Here is a 17,425-nt window from a genome sequence, read left to right as displayed (position 1 = left end):
AAATAACATAATCAAACTACAAATTCAGTTGTCCTTAAAAAAAAAAAAAAAAAAAAAAAAGAGAGTTTTCTGACATGTGATCCCATCTACTCCTTGCTACTTCTCAAACAGAGGATTATACACTGAATGTTGACAGGAAAAGGTCCTCAAGTGTTAGGCTACTGGGGAAGACAGTAATACTTTTTTTTAAGGGTTAACTTTCAAGCCTAAACTATTGCAATAGTCTTTTGGATTTTAAGTTCTTGCAATATCCCATGAGGTTCTAAGAAATCCTACTGCTTGATAAATAAATACTAACAATTAACACTAGTAAAAGTTATTTCATATTTTTATTTCTTCTCCCCAACCTTAATAGAAAACATAGCTCAGACTTTTAAAAGTCGCTAGAAGTTAGTGCTTTCCTTTCCTGATTAATCTTTTCTTCCCAGAGATCAGCATTTTCCACAAGTCTGAAGCCTGAGGCTTTGAAGTCAGCATGAATAACAATGTAAGGCTACTGTTGTTATAGAGATCATGAAGTTCTTCTCCATAACCAGATTAGTCAGTTTTCACAAACCTTTTTCAAGTGTATTAATAAAATCTACTTCCCCCTTCAATACCTGTACTAATCCATGTTTTGACATAGTCTTACCTTTAGCTTACAGCTTCAATGGCAACATAACTTAAGATTTGCTGTTACTCTAAATGTATCACTCAAAAGAGCCTTATTATGAATCACTTTTAACATTTGTAGCTTGAGATTCATGAAAACAGGTTTTAATAACAGAACACCAAGCAAAAACTTGCAGAAGAAACATTTGGCCTATGGTTACCAACCTCTTTTTGTACTTGCTGAATTTGTTTCTTGGCATCAGAAAATTTATCTTTCAAATCCGTATATTCTTCCTCTTTCCTCTGCAAATCTTTTTTCAAACTCTGTACAAGGGCAGAGCTCTCAGAAAGATCTTTATGTAGCCTTGTGTTAGAAATTAAGAGACATAAATAACATTAGTGTTACACATCTCAAAGAAACAGCTTTTACATATTAACTCAGGCTCTTTGACTGCTGATTTTATCCATGAATAGAATCACAGATCTATCAGATCAATGACAAGCTTTATAATTTTATTTTTGGATTTCAGCTTCTTCTGAAGTAACAAACTGTTCAGGTTCGCTTCTGAACACTGCAAATTTTTTTAATTTTATTTTTTTGAGCACAGTAGAGCAACCATTTTTACTATTAGGTGTCACTGCAAAGTAAAAAAAGGCACAAGATTAATATCAAGTAGTTTAAACTTGATATCTACATCCCAGACCTTGTAAGGATCAAAATAAATAAAAAGAAAAAGAAAACAAAAAACAATAACATTGCAACAAGTACTGCTGTCACAAGTGCTATGAATTAATTAAGAAGTTTGATGGGTTAATTTTTAAATGGTCATATTTATTTTAAGAAGTTTACAGTAAGACATCTTGGATTTTTACTTTAAAACTAACTAATAGAAGGTTTTTTAGATTCTATAATTGATAATACAAAACAAGGCCTCACAAAAGGAAAACCTTTCAAAGCTTTACAAGCACAGGGTTGAGAATCCCCAGACCTTCATGCTAAATTATACTTTAGAGTGAGTATATACAGGTACCTACAGATGTGGCACTAAAGAAACCCTAGTCAGGAGTAGGGCTACATAGCATCTTAAAGCTATTTTTACATGATTGCAGTTTCCTTACCACATAGCAAATACAGTCTCTCAGATACATTTAATCTCTTATTTCTTAATGATTTGAAAAGTAGAGGGGGCTGAGGGAAGTTCTACCCTCCTACAACCATTATTCCTTCAAGTCCTTATCATAGACTGCGTTCCCCTAGAATAACTATTACCAAAACCAGCTGTTTACTCCCTAGCCTTTTTTTTTTCCTTTCTTCTTTGCCTTTTTACCATTCAGTCCTTTCCAAAGAAAACATTGCCTGCTTTTATACAAGTTACAGGATATAACATTAAACTATGTCATTTCCTGCAGAAAAGGTATACAACATAAAACTATTAGAAATCCCCAAATAATTCTTCATTTCCTTGCATGGTCCTGTTTCCCCCTACAATAGTTCCACATGATTTAGACCTATATTTTTGAAAGAATATGCAAACAGGTGAGGAAAACATAGCCAGCAGAATATGCAAATATAAAATTCAAGTAGTGTATTAAAATTTTCTTAAAGAAGCAGTTTGGTTAGTAAAGTTCAAACACACGCAAATGTGTTTGTCAAAATAAACTGATGTTCACAGAAGGTAGTTTCAACTTTAGTCTATTCTCAAAGGGCTATGAGTTATCTCATTATTTACTTACAATTCTATAGATTGTATTTGCTCATCCTCATTTTTCTCCTTTTCCTGAAGAGAACGTTTCATGTTCTCCAAGCTGTTCATCAACTGCACAACTTCCTCCTTCAGATTTGCTTCTTGATCATTTAATTCTTTCAGTTTCTTGTCTGAATTGGCACATTTCTCTTGCAGAGCTACTGCATTACTTTCTAGATTTAAAATAATAGATTCTTTTTCTTTAAGTACTTCTTCTAACTTTGTTATGCTGTCATCTTTAGCTCTAAAAGCCTCCAAGAGGCATTCAAGCTCTCTTATTTTTCCCTTGTAGCTGGTAACTTCCTCCTCCAACTGTGCAATTACTCTGTGATCTTCTGCAGCCTGTTTTTCAAAATCCTGTGTTTTCTTCTGGATTTGCTCTTGTAACTGATTCATAAGATCTTTTTCCTTTACAGACTGACGATCTTGATTTGCAATCTCATTTAATTTTATTTTTAGTTGATTATTATAATTCTCAGTGTCATCAAGTCCCTTCTTCAAGTCTTCAACTTGTTGAAGTAGTTCTTGAATCCGATGACTTTTTTGTGAAGACACCTTAATAATATTTTTGCATTCTTCCCAAATGCTTTCAACACTGCAGTGAAAGGAGCTCTCCTGTCTCAGATCTGCTGTAGAAGCAGTTTGGGACTGCATGCATACAGGACTCATTTGACCTCTCTCTGGTTCATCATTTTGAGAGTCTAAGGAATCCTTTAGATCAACTAAATCAATATCCATAGCATAAGACTTTAAGTGAGATTTATACAACTCATCTGCTTTGGACTGCATTGTTTTGATTTGTGACACTTTAGCAATTATATTTTGTTTGGCACCTTCTACTTCGTTATTTAGCCGAATAATCTTTTCTTCTTGTTCCCTATTTATAGTTTTCTGTTTGTCCAGTTCAGAAACGATCTCCTGATAGTCAGCTTGACATTGCTGAAGTTTCTCACTTAAAACAGAAGCCCTTTCTTCAGAAGCAGAGAGCTTGAGATGCAAGTTTGTTATCTGCCCACTGAACTCTTCTTTTTTGGTTTTTTCTCTTCTGCATTGTTCTTCAAGTGCAGCTAGCTGACCTTCCAAAGTTTCAGTTCTTTCCTTCAGTGCTAGTATTTCTGCATAGTTCTCAGAAGTATTTGTCTTCACGTATTCAGTTCTCCTTTGCTCTAGAGAGTCATCTTCCCAACTGTACTTCATATCTCCTAAAAAAAAAAAAAAAAAAGAAAAACACAAACCATACAGCTCAGGTTGATTAAAATCAACAGGGCAAGTCACTAGCAATACCATATAGCAATTACTATATGGAAAACAGTCACCATCTGAAAGCCACACCCTCATACCATATGGCATTTTGAAGTCCTGAAGTAATTAAAGCCCTCTGAATGGTTTAACATCAATAGGTGCCTCTTAGGCTTCCAGACATAATTTGCAGCAAGAGGTGTTCAGGAGCCTTAAAGAACACTTTGCAGTGGCTCTATTCCCACCTTCTACTCTGCACCACTAGTAGAAAAATCTAGCTAGTTTTACTAGTATGTAGTAATACCTATGAGCTAGATAACATTCACAGTTATATCTAGTTTCCACCTTCACTGGTTCAACAATCCCTTTAATACAGCCAGCAATCACCCATTCTACATTTAGAAGAGCAATGGTATCATATACTTTTCTGAGAAGTTTCATTCATACTCAATATCCCCTTACTGTAAAAATGAAACTAAAAATCCAGCACAAGTTTTTCACTTAGCATCTGGGACCTTCCTCTCTTTTTTCAATTGGTTTCTAAACTAAATATAAGGATAATTATTTATGCCCACACCTAGTGTGTTGCATGTAAAGTTCTCCCAGAAAGATGTACAACATTCCATCACAACTCCAAATTTCCATAAATATTTTATTAGCTTAAGACTGTTTTTTTCCCCTAAGTAATGAGTGATTCTAACAAAAATCACATGCATTTCACCACCTTCAAAACTGACTCCAGCTGTATTTCACACAAATGTTTTAGAATCCAGTCGTGTCCATTTAGTAACATGCATGCTATGTTTTAGTATTAAAATCAAGCCTGACTATCTCTAAGGATTAGGCCATCACAACTCTGTGCTCCAGGGAGATACTATGGATTCTCTTGCATACTAGAACTACAGTAAGGTAGAGTTTGGCAGTCATCTCACTTTGGAAGCATTAAGCACATGGGTACATGTGTACTGCATGGAAACATCCTCTGAACAGATCCAACAAGTTTTAGAGAGTCACTAACTTTGAGTCACTAGCAAACAGTCATACTGAAGCATTAGCAATAGTGTTTTCCACCTCAATTCAAGTTTTGGTTTTTGATTATTTGTAGAGTAATCAAATTCCACAGGACACTTTTTTCTTCCTGCTTTTTTGTACCTCCTCTTTTCTGTTCTAATCAGACATATCAAGTGTTCCTGCTAGGTCAAACACAACAGCAGCTTTACTTTGGCTTATAAAGCCATGCTTCCAAATCCTACAACATTAAAAATTTTGGACTGGGAGATGGTTTGCTCTGAAAGCTCAGTTGTGTAGTCCCAAGAAAACATACCAAACCAAATACTACATATTCCTCACACTGGACATGATTTTTACATACTTCGCTAAAAGGGAGAGGCATTGAGGTATCTTAAGACATATTTTGTGATCTAAGGTGGTAAGATGAAAAAAGTAGCAGATCTTGGCCCAACGCCTATAGCAAGAAGGGTATGATCATTCACAAGAGAATTTAGAAGTGATCTTGATGCTTTGTACTGACAACCAGAGTCACGCAGCAAAGCAGGATAAATATTAGTGCAAGAAGATACATGACATTCAGTTCAGAAGCTTTTTATGTAGGAAGTACTAAGAACGAAAGAGCCCCACCCAAAACATGGCAGGCAAGTCCTAGAGAAGAGTACAAAAACCTGAACTTCAAGACAAGATAACCTATCTTCTTGCAAAATAAGCTTTGGTCACAGGCCACTAGCATACCTAAATTCTAAGAGAAAGCCATCACAGTGTAGCTGTGCTCATTGTTCTATTGTGCCAAGTACATTTAATGAGAATGGTTGAATGTTAAGTATATATATATATTAATAAACTTCATCGTTATGGAGCATCTAACAACTCAGTTTTTAAGTCAGATGCCCTGTATTCTCAATGCCCACAAAAGAAACATATTTAACATGACTGAAGAGCCTGTTCTTCCCAACAGAAAAATCTCAGTGCTGACATTAATTGGCACTGTTAGTTATCCACTTTAATTTCTTGTTTGAGAATGGATATCACTTTTCTATTTTTTGGTTGTTTAAATGAGCTTCAGTCATGAGATTATAACAAACCTCTTATTATCTAGTATATCAAGGAGTCTACATCAGCTTCATTTCCCACCCCCTTCCTGTAACAATTATATAGGTGGCACCATCAAATGGCCATGCTAGGATCCAATATTCATCCCAGCTGAAGATGGTAGAGACAAATCAGAGATGCATCTGGTACAGAGACAAAAGCTTGTCTTAAGAAAGACTTCAAATTACACTTATTTGAACAAGATGTACAAACATCAGAAATGCCCTACTGGATCACACACCATCAGTTGACTAGCCTAATATTTTACGTCCTTTTGCTACTGTTGGTAGGCCCAGACACTTCCTATGGACTTTTCCTGACAGAGAACAATTGGGAATGTTGAAGGAATAAGAGACAATACATCCCTGCTTAACCCTTTCGGTATCTACATATGAACCTGTTGTCCATTAGCTTGTCTAACCACTCCTGGAATCTGAGAGTTATCTGCCTCTCCCACCTTCTAGGGCAGCAAATATTAGAAGTTCACTACCCACTGCATGAAATGCTTTGTTCCATAAACTTAAACTGATCTTCTACTAGATTGAGCGTTCCCTTGTTCTTTCACTCCAGAATGTGATGAATGACAGTCCAGCATTCAGCTTATTCACCATCTGTATCCTCAGGTTTCTGTGATCATGTGAATTTGACAAGTCTCCTTTCAACATGTTTTATCCCTCTTTATGGGGATAGATACTTTCTGCTTCCCATTTTTAATCTTGTTTCTCTATCCCATCCTCACCCAAACAATGCCTGGAAGATTTTCTTACTTGCACCTATTCTGCAGGAGGAAGGCAAGAAAGTAAGGGACACAAAAGGGAAAACCTTTCATTCTCCTTTTGCAGATGCTTTCCATAGTTCTACGAGAAACTGAAGCCCAGCTGTGTCCTGAAGTCAAGTTAGAGACAGACAGATCTTACAAATACCACTTTGCACAAGTCAGTCCCATATAGCTCAGTCTCACTGACTAATAGACTTTAATGAAATGGATAACATTAGTGCTGTCCTTTTAAGTTTCACTCTTATCCTTGAAAGTCAAACTGCAGCTAGTTTATTCACCTCATTCTAAAAAGACTGGTAAGCTCACAGATAAAGCAAGGAAAGCAGAAGGATTGCAAGTGCAAACATGAGCGCTGCACAAAATATGCCATCTGTGCACTTAAAATTTTACTTCCGTTCAAGTGGAAAGCTTTTCTCCTTTGCCAGGACTGTCACCTTGACCAGAGCTGGTGTGTTCACAGCATACATACAGAATGAAACACCAAGTTTCACAGCACGTACCATATGACTGAACAATCAGTAAATCATTGACACCTTTGATGCTTGCTTAGACATTTTTAAAAAACTTCAACAGGAGATGCTACTTTCCCAGAAGTCCAGCAACAGCAAGTTTAGTACAAAAAAAACCTGATAAGAAATTGCTTAAGAACTACAGCTGAGTCTACAAGTACATTTACAGATGAGAAAAACACAGCAGAAAGGAAAGAGTCTAAAAACTAACTTTTATTTTAAGCATTTAGGAGTGAACAGTATAGGACCTTCTGCAAAACAGATGATATTTACATAACAATTACTTCCATTTACAGTTTAACATAGTAGATTTTCTCCCCATAACATAACGTTTACGTTTCACAACTTTTTGCTTCTGTTCTGGAATAGTAATCAAGTTTTTGTGGAAGACCCCCTGTTGAGGGATGGTAGAAATTGTACCTTTCTTTGTAGGTGGCTCTTCTTCCACAGTAGGGTTATTTTCAAAGCAACGTTTTCTTCCCACTTCCAATACAGTTTCCTCACAATCCTTGAATTGGCTGCTTTCAATCACTTTGTTAGAGTTCTTTTCTGCCAACTTTCTTTTAATGGTAGTTACGGTGTTGTCCTGTGTTAAAATAAGATCAATTACTTTGAAGTTTTACAAAGTGAACACTTAAAAGGCTTAGTAATCTTTTATATGCAAATATTTTTACAAAACTATCTGGGTAACATGTATAGGGGTTGTCAGAGAAACAAGTCAGTTACAGATCAGTTATTTAAACCAAAAGCAGGTACACCTTCAAATACTAATAAGCTCAATGCTTCGCACTGTACAGAAAGCGGAGCAAGAGACTAGGAAACTACGAAATGCAAGACATGTGTGTAAGAGGAGTTTGTTTACTGAAAACAGTTTCCAGTGTCAAAAGAGTTGAGGAAAGTCCCGATTTGTTCAAAGGGCAAATGGCCAGCTCTACAAATTCATCACTTTCTTGTCATAGTTGGTAGAGTTGGGAGTTTTGACTGCCTTCAGCAAAGCCACGGATCATTTTCATCATGACAGATCTGATACAATTCGAAAAGCTAGTCAGTTGTCATACATACTTTAGATTATATATTTGACTAAGAATAAAGTTTCTTTACTTGTAAGATGACACAAGTGGCAAGCCATGCTGGTTGCCAAGGACCAATTACTCATTTTTTTTTTAATGAAGTACTTTAAAGATATCTATAGAACAGACTTGAGGTTTGTGGTCATGTTTTAAGTTTCATGCCACACAGTCTCATAGAAACACTGGACAGAGCTGGAACCTTGCTCTTGGAAGGAGTAGTAACAGGAAGCAGTCATCACAACTCTTACCACTCTCAGAGCATTCGTACTATTGAAAAGCTAAGTTGCTGTGTGGCAGAGAGAGGGAATAGAAGATTAAATATGGTCAAAGCCTTAAGTTTACAGCAGAAGAGAGAAATGGATCAGAGTGTTGACTAAATTTAATTTAAAAGTGTTCTCAGAACTACTTCAGGTTACCAGACATCAGGCTCAAAAAAAAAAAAAAAAACCAACCAAAAACAAAAACTAACTCCATGTTTTGTTTTTTTTTAACCTATATATATTTAGCCAAGCTAGTCTTCTGGCATTCAGCAGCTAGCAGTAGACTAGCCAGTTGCAAGTTTTATTAATCCCATCAAAAGCAGAGATACCCTGGCCATCCACTCTTAGTTCAAACTCTGCTCAATATATTCATATTATTGCTCTTCTGTTGAAAGTGTGTGTGTGCACATGGTGGTGATGGGTAGAACACACTGATTTTTGTTGCCAATTTACAGTCACTGTCCTTCTCACATTATTAACTTCTAACTTCAATTAACTTTGACCTTTTGCTACAGCAAAACCTCCTTCCTCTTCCATTCAGGTAAAAATGGACAGCGACGTAATCCCTCTATTCCCACTGCTTAAGCCCTCCCAGTTTGAGGTGTGGTGGGTTTGTTTGGTTGGTTTTTTTGTGTTTGTTTTTTCCTTTAGAGTGGCTCTGCAGAGCCTCATCTACAGTCCTCCAAATAACTCCAGATCGCTGCTTCTGAAAGTCCCATTTTTCACACACATCCCCGCACACATTTTGCTGTAACTTTAGTTTCAATGCCAACTTCACCTGCTACCATTTCAAGCAAGTAGCAATTACTTACAGAAAATTTCAATTTTCCAAAATAGTTAAATCCATTATAAGCATAGATTTTTTTTTTCTTTTTGTGTAAAGAAAACTGAGATGTCTAAGACTTACATAGTCTTTTATGGTTTCTTCTAAATGGGATATCAAATCTTGTAGTCTTGTAATAACATCATCTTTTTGCTCCACAATGTCCATTAGTTCTTGAATCCTTTTATTCTGTGTATTCATTTTCTTGGAAAAGAAAGAATAGTAGTTCAGCCATCAGTGCCAAATTGCTAAACTATACCAGGCATTTAGAAGCAAGATCAGTTAAGCTAAGCTTGATATAAAAAAAGCTAGAAGCATACTATAATAGCATTTTAAGTTACTGGAATTTTGTATTAAAGCAAACAATTTTGCATAAGCTTTTCCTTGAGAAAGTTACCTCAGTTGCTTCTTTAAGCTGTTCAGCAGACTCATCCAATTTAGTCATCTGCATTTCAAAGTCTGTAACCAGAAAAGAAGCCTGCATCAAATAAGCAGCCATTATATAGTTTACTTGGTAATCCATTTTTCCAGACCTTCTGGTGCCTCAGCAGCTTTTGAATAGATTAATTTATTTTTGTGTTGACTTCTACTCACAGGACACACTTCAAGAGTTGTTTAGGTTTTTCTGAATAGGAAAATTGGGCCTTGCAACTTGTATAAAATAGAGATCACATCCAGAGATTTCTGCTGAAATCTTATTATGAGGTATTGCTACCTTTTCCTCTATAAACATTCCACAGGATACCTGAAAACACTTCATCAGCAAAATGTAAAGAAGTGCCTAGATTACAATATAACCATGAAATCAAGATTCAATAATGTTGACATTTTACTCCACAATTCAGAAGTCTGCAATTTACAGTTTTACGTTTTGTCTTAAAAATGAAATAACCAAGGCCTGTGGAATTGTTGAACCTGAACGTACACAAAACAATTAGTTACTACCTCTATAAACATGATTTGGTTCCAAAATCCTGCTCAGCTGGATTATTATTATTATTTTCCAGTAGTCAGTCATGTCTTTTTTTTCTGCCTTTCACATCACGTTTAAACCCAGCTCACCTCTGGTTTTCTGTGTCAGCTCTTCTTCAGTTTTGGTTAGTTCATTGGTTTTCTTTGTCAGCTCTTCTTTGGTCTTAGTTAGTTCAGTGGTAATTTTCCCCAGTTGTTTTTCAAGCCAACCTATAGCTTCCTTTGGGTCCTCTAGGGACAAAATGTATCTGTGTGCTGCTTCTGCCTGCTTTTTGAGATCAATGACATCATTCTGCAGAGAATCAATAATGCCTTCAAGATCAATGTAGGTGCCTGGGCCCATGCTGTATTCTTCATCCTGAAAGATAATTTATATCCATTTAGAAATGGCAAATAATTACACTATAGCCATTATTTCTACAGAAAATTTGGAAGACCATTAAGAATTCAAACATGTAAGTACAGTTAATTCTGGCTTCAAAGCCACCTCGTGGGTTCATATGCAATTTGATTGTCAGTTTCTCCACACACAAGTCTCCAGTATCAAAAAATAGCTACTTTATTTTTATAGCATTTAATGACCCACCATCACATTCCCTTTTATATCACCACAAAAGCATCCCCTCTAAATTTAATATAAAAGCTAGTATTTTTTTTTTACCCGATGAGAACATTGAATGAACACAGCAAGTGAACAGTTTCAGAAGGAATACATTTGAAATTGTGTGAGGTGAAATAAGTTTTTTGTAACTTATCAAATTAAGTTGTACTCAAAACATTGACTTTATTATCTTTCCTCTTTGTTTTTTAAAAACAAGGGGTTCCAGCTCACAAGAGCCAGCCTCAAGTTAAGAGTCTAGTTATGGCTTAAGCGTATATACAATTCTCATTCATTCAATTGTGTAGCTACAACAGCCTTAAGAAGGACAAAGTCTCTAGGACCGCTCCAGTACAGTCCATATATGGTGCCTAAGACATCAGCTTTAAATACTTTAAATAGGTACTTAATATAATAGAGTTTACACCATAATTGCAGCTTTCCCCCTCAATTTCTTTGTATATAGTAATTTTTACTTTGTGTTGCAGAAATGCAGAAAACCCCAAAGATTCCTAAATGCATACCCAAGGCTCAGCAACTACTCCTACTAAATGTGATAAATATATCTTGCTGAGAATACAGTTACACAGCATGCAATCCCTTGAAACCATCCTTCTAATCCTTGAGACATACCATCACCATAACAGGTAGTTAGTAAAAGGGATGGGGGGGGGGGAGGAGATATAAAAATACCAGAGGTCCAGCTTGTTCACTGCAAGGCTGATCCTTAAATTTATTTTCTTCATCCGTGTTTTTAGCATAACCATTTACAAGTTCCTTGAAGATTTCCAGGCGTCTTTCAGAATTTTCTTCAAGCCGTTCTCGTTCGTGAGAAAGGCACTCTCTATAGCAGGAAAAATAAGTCAGCTAAAAGCTAGCCAGTATGAGCTGCTAAGAAGTTATTAGTACAGCTGCCTATAAACAAAGATTTTATTTTCTTTATTTTGGCACAATAGAATGATACACAAAACGGTGTTGCTACACCAAAATAGAAATATATTTCCCACACACACACCCCTGAAGAATGAGAGGAGAGAAAATATATACACAGATTATGGATAGCACTTAACTACAAGCATTTTTTCTAAGCTTCTTGAGCCAGAATACCTGTTTGGAGTATCACTAAGACTGCAGTAACCAAAGAATCTGCAAGTGTCACTCTTTCTATAGACACCCTATCAACAAAGCTCTTCTCTCAGAGAGGGTTCTACAGGAACAAACACCGCTTACAGATTCCACACCTACCCCCCCAAAAAAATCAAAGCCTTTCCTACACAGTATTTTTCCTGAACTCATAGTCCAAACGGAAACTGATATATTAACAGAGGCAGTAAGTCTAGCAGAAGAGTGTGGTCTCTTACAGCCAAGAAATAAATGAATTTAACTTTAAAACCACTGAAAGGTAACTTACTTGAAATCTATTTCCCGCTCAGCAAAATATTGGGTAAACTCTTGTGTCACTTCTTCACGAATTTTTAGTTCCAGCAGTAACTTATTCTTCTTTTCAGTAATAAGTTTGTTCTTCAACTCTTCTATGAGACTCAGCAGCGTCTAGAATTACCATTAAGTTTTTCATAAAGAAATAGTTTCCCAGAAGTGAGATTTTTCCCATTCCTCAAACACTACAACACTTTACTCTTCCAGCTGGCAAAAGTTCTTCCAGTTCTTTTATTAGCTTATTCATAAACAGGAAGATTCCTGAGTAGATTGAAATATCTGTTTGGTACTAGCACAGCAATTTACAAGTTTGCATAGAGTAGGCATTTGCAAAGATCATTAAGTTTACAAGAATTCCTGAAGTTGTCTTAAAAAAAACCAGGCTTACACTCCACAGAATTTGGCTCTTGTTTTCCAGATGCTCATTTTTGGGGCAATATTAATGAAACTTCCACAAAACAGTCTAGTCCTCTGTTACCTCCTTGTCTTCCCTAGAAGTGACTAAAATTACTGTTCCTTAAAGAACAGTTTTCAGAGTTTTCTTCTGCATACAAAGGAACAGCCTTCTGTATTGCTAAAAGCCAGGTAATACTTGCTGTGCATTGACCACAGGTTACCGAAAGGAGAGAAAGCCAAATCTTACTGCTCAGTCTGTATTTACACACATTTCATAGAGTTTTCTCACAATGGGCACAAAGTCATGAGTAATCCCACTCTTAGTTCTTAAAGCTGGATTTAGGTAGAATAAGGGTGATTAGAAAAAAAAAAAAAAAGAATAGGCGAGAGATAGGGGAAACCAGAAGAACACCTTGCTTCAAGACTCCATGATACACTAATTCTTGAAGCAGCCCTGGCACATACCATATATTCTTCTTTTCCAATAAGAACTTTATTTTCTTCACGTATCTGCACTGCTTCTTCTCTTGACATATTATGCTGTTCCTCCATCTCATCATCATCATCTTCAATCACATCTTCTAAGCTCCGGTCCCATAGGATAGTAGTTCTTTTCCTTGGGATTGGCATTTTAGTGTCACTAAGTAGCGATAATTCTCTTGCCGATTTCTGGCCAAATGACTGATCTTGGGGAAGAATAGATGTGTCCATAACTAAAACCTACCCAGAAAATAAAGAACAAAGTCATCAGTATTTCTTAAACCTCTACTGGCACTTCGAAGAGATACCCGTTACACTTTCCTATAGGTCTCCTGAGCACAGTACTCCCCCAGCCTATCCTCTGTTCGGTCACTACTTAGACCGGTTTCCAGCCAGAGTACAAAGGAGTCACTTCATAGTCTAACCCTTCTTTTGATCCCAGGAATGCCAAGCTTCACTAGCTCAGCAACCTACAAGAGGGTTGCCACCTCATGCACCAACAAATTTCTGTATTTCCTATACTTTGAGTTTCTAGTTGCATTACATGAATATCTTCCTACAAATTCTATTTCTTTGACAACTGTATCACCCTTACAGTCCGCTCCTTCTAGTGTTGTACTTAACTTGATTAGATGAGCCCACATTCCAAAGGCCTGGATCTATTGTCCTTTGAACATGTCTAACGGTCAACAGAAGTTTTCCATGGCTTCCATTTTATCAATATTTCAGGTGAGCAATATTCCAAATTAAGATAGCAGTAGCATATGGAGCAGCTAGAGTTGCTCCGAGGTGACAGCATGTTGTGAGCACAGAAGAAAAATGTACCTAGATCTCAGGGTATTTCTTCCAAATATAGAAAGCGTCTTGTTAGGCTGGACATTTTATAGGGATTATGGATTTTCAGTAGGGGATGCTCCCACACCCACGCTCCAAAGAAAAAAAAAAATGTCCCAACAAAGCCTTTTTAAAAGCTCTACAAGGAAACAAAGCCTGACTAGGAGTAATTAGAAAATATGATTGCAACATGAGACAGAAAAATCCAGTAACTGAATTCATATTCTTAGAATTGAGAGAACCTGCTCTTTAAATGCAAATCGTAAGTACTGATCAACAAGGTAAACTACAACACACTTACTTTTTGTGCAATGGCTGAGAACTTTAGCACATTGAGTGTTTCATCATATGCTGAAGCACATTGACTTATGTTTACTATCATGTATACCTTCCCCTTTCCACTGAAGAATCCTTGAAGGAAATGAGTTAACTTACTTTCCCGAAAGGGTATGTGCTGCTGCAACCTTTAAAGACAAAAGAATAGATGACCACAAGTTTAATAGTTTCCAGTCAGTGGAAGAACTATCCAGCCTGAAGACTTAAAAATATTTATTAAAGCAGTAGTCTTTCAATCAATTAAAATTGGTTTGGACTAGATACAGCTGTTTGTGAAAAGATTGTGTCACTGTTGTGGCTGCTGCTTTAGCTGTTGTCTCAGATAGGCTACAGCAATGCAATCAATGGGAGAACTTAAACCAAAAGCATGTTCAATGTTTAGCCTAGGGTAGGTCATAGCCTCATGCTACATCAAATTATACAGCATCTCTCTTTTCCTTTCCACATTCATGAAGAGGACATATCCAGTTTAGGCATGCAGTATCCAACATTATCAGAGATCTCTCTCACTCAGTACCCTGCCTCTGAGAATGGACAACAACATGTGCCTAGGCAAGGAAATGAGTGTACACAAAACACATGGAGATACTTTTCAGGACGCTTTCCCTAATCCCCCAGCAGTTTGGCATTTCCTAAGTGAGAAGTTGTGCCCTTGATTTTAACAGCTGGTGATGTAGTTTTTGATGCTTATAGGAAATTTTATGAGAATTCTTAAAACATGACTAAACATGCACTTGCCACTGAATATGTGGCCTGCATTTTGGATCCATGACAGCTATTCAGTTATATGAATAGTGCTACAGAACTCAGCGAGATTGTGACACTCCTGCCAGAATACACATACAGCTCATAAGTAGCTTTGCTTCAGGAGTAATAAACAAGAATCATTTTAAGAAAGTTACTGCTTCCTATTCAACTTGAAAGGGTCATCTATTAACACTTTAAGAGATTATGCTTCAGAACATTTCCTCTATATTGTTAAAATTCCAAGTTGTTAGGATCAGAAAAAGACATTCTGAATACATTAACAGCCCTCTAAGCAGCTGCTAGTTTTAATGCATCCTTCCTATCTGGAAAGAACAGAAAGATAAGAAAGACTGTACATTTGAAACATGTAGGGTTAATCAGGAACACATGTTAGCAAAGCTTTTTCATCTTAAAGGTGTGATGGACTTTGAATAGGCTATCCGGAACACTGTTACGGGTTAAGTGAATTTGGCAGAACACATACGGGCATATCAATCAGCAGAATGAAAGTTCATTTAACTTCTGGGACAGAAAAAGATCTTCAAATGAGAACCTATGGAAAAAGTTCCTGGAGAGTTACATCCAGCTGTGACTATATATTGTACTTTTGTTTTTTTAGACAGCTAACTTTTTGTACGATTTTACTCTTATTTAGATCCCCAAGCTAGGGCATAAATAGTGGGAAGGCTTTCTTTTGTCTGCATATGGTTAGCTAGATCAGGAGGAGAGTGTTAAAAGTTATATCAAGATTTAGAAAAAACAGACAAATTTTGTCAGAGCGCACAGTTATGATACCACAGTAATATCCTGCTGATGAAAATGGAGTTAGTTCACAAAGGAGTAATAAAAGGCTGAAAATTTGACTCTTGCTATGATGCTAGTGAAAAGGGAGTTTTAAACTTATTCCAAAGTTTGTTTGATAAGCCAAGCTCAGAAGAAAGTTAAATTACTGAACTCTATGATAGCATGTTTAAAGGATGCTAGAATTTGAATGATTTAATTAAAGAGCAAAACAAGGAGAGTTTAAAGATAACTTTGGTAGATCAACAAGACTTCACAGTAGAGACTTTACAAGTCTATTCATCTTTTCTACCAAAAACTTAGTGTTAGCATTGCATATTTCAAACAATAGCTTTTAAACGTAGTAGGCAATACCTAAAAACCACAACTAGTTTGCAATTTGTAAGAGAACTTACTTTGACTGTTGACTGTTCTTGAGTGCATTAATACACTTGCCTAGAATCAAGAGAGAGGTGTTTATATTTCCACTCTCTTTTAATCTGTCACCTTCATTGTGGGTCTTGGTATACCTTTCTGAACCAGCAAGATCACACATTGACAATCTGAAAACAGATAAGGAAAATTAACTTTATTTACCTTAGAACATGCACAAATTATTCACTTCTAAAAATGATCCCTTTTCTTAGGGGAAGAATTTGTTGGTCTTCATCTGCATGAACCCTTCCATCCTTTTCAACGTTGCTTCCCCCATCAAATTTCACACTACTTCCTGCCAAACACTTTTTCCAACACACTTCCTCTTCCCCCCCCCCCCCCCCCCCGCCATCCTCTTCCTTCTGAGGGCTTACATGAGTTCAGGAGTATAGCAGGCTAGCAGAACCTTGTGCTGAACAGAAGGGACAAGACATAGAACAGCATTGCAACCTGATGGCTTGAGGCAGAGGGTCAAGTACTGTAATGAGTGTAGGAAGTGGGGAACCACCATACATGCATAAGGCTGTACCAGGGAACACTGGGTGCATAGTGCAGTATCAGTACACCAACATGGAAGATAATTGACAACATCACAAAAGAAGAGGGGGACTCTGCTCTGAACTTACTCATTGACTCGGGTCACTCGTGGTGCTCCTGAATCTTCAATTTTCAGTACCTTAACTGTGAATATGCTGTGACTAAAAGGAGAAGTTTAAGTCAGCAGAGAAGTGATAAAGTAGACTAACATCTTCAAAATATTTTTAGCCTCCACAACATCTGTTCAAAATGTTGTTGAATCTGTTTACATATCTAAGATTATGCCCTACCAGACAAACTTTTAAAGAGATATTCATGTAGCACTTATTTTGCTTTGTCCTCAGACATTTAGATGGAATAAAGCTAAGTGCTTTTGCTTGAAGGAGAGTATTTGATAAAGTGTTGTTAGCTTTTGTACATGTTCATCTTACTGAAGGACTGAATCCTTTTAGCTTAAAGCACTGGTCACATACTGCTAAAGGACACCAAAACCAAAACCTAGATATCTAGGCCTTGTTAAAGCCTCTTCCCCTCCTAAAAGCCACAAGCCATAAGTCAGTTACTCCTTCCTCCCACACACCATCCTATGCCCAATGTTATTCAAAGTGTTTCTCACCTTCTGCTGGAGCAAGTATTTAGTTTCGTGCTTGCAATACTCTGGTGTTTCAACCCCAGTTTTAGAAGTCTAAAAGCTTCTTTAGAATCAGAAATCTGAATCCACTGCAGATCTTTAGGAAGAACAAACACGATAATTT

At 36.7% G+C, this 17,425-nt stretch overlaps 1 protein-coding gene across 2 annotated transcripts in view; it reads right to left on the bottom strand.

Annotated features, from left to right (window-relative positions):
* KIF20B (kinesin family member 20B) overlaps positions 1-17,425 on the bottom strand; it is a 43,100-nt gene that overhangs the window by 15,280 nt on the left and 10,395 nt on the right. For both annotated transcript variants that reach the window (XM_087765114.1, XM_087765115.1), the window contains exons 9-21: positions 17,287-17,398; positions 16,760-16,831; positions 16,115-16,261; positions 14,137-14,299; positions 12,987-13,241; positions 12,100-12,239; positions 11,382-11,532; positions 10,181-10,448; positions 9,516-9,577; positions 9,203-9,322; positions 7,386-7,551; positions 2,326-3,538; positions 817-955 (exon numbers count right to left, since the gene is read on the bottom strand). In XM_087765114.1, the coding sequence (XP_087621240.1) occupies positions 817-955; positions 2,326-3,538; positions 7,386-7,551; positions 9,203-9,322; positions 9,516-9,577; positions 10,181-10,448; positions 11,382-11,532; positions 12,100-12,239; positions 12,987-13,241; positions 14,137-14,299; positions 16,115-16,261; positions 16,760-16,831; positions 17,287-17,398 (3,008 nt within the window). The remainder of the gene's footprint in view (positions 1-816; positions 956-2,325; positions 3,539-7,385; positions 7,552-9,202; positions 9,323-9,515; positions 9,578-10,180; positions 10,449-11,381; positions 11,533-12,099; positions 12,240-12,986; positions 13,242-14,136; positions 14,300-16,114; positions 16,262-16,759; positions 16,832-17,286; positions 17,399-17,425) is intronic.

The sequence above is a fragment of the Nipponia nippon genome, unplaced genomic scaffold (assembly GCF_047370975.1).
Source record: "Nipponia nippon isolate SJK-2023a ecotype South Korea unplaced genomic scaffold, ASM4737097v1 scaffold_3, whole genome shotgun sequence".
Lineage (NCBI taxonomy): Eukaryota > Metazoa > Chordata > Aves > Pelecaniformes > Threskiornithidae > Nipponia > Nipponia nippon.
The sequence above is the reverse complement of the archived record's forward strand: the minus strand, read 5'-3'. Positions and strand labels throughout refer to the sequence as shown.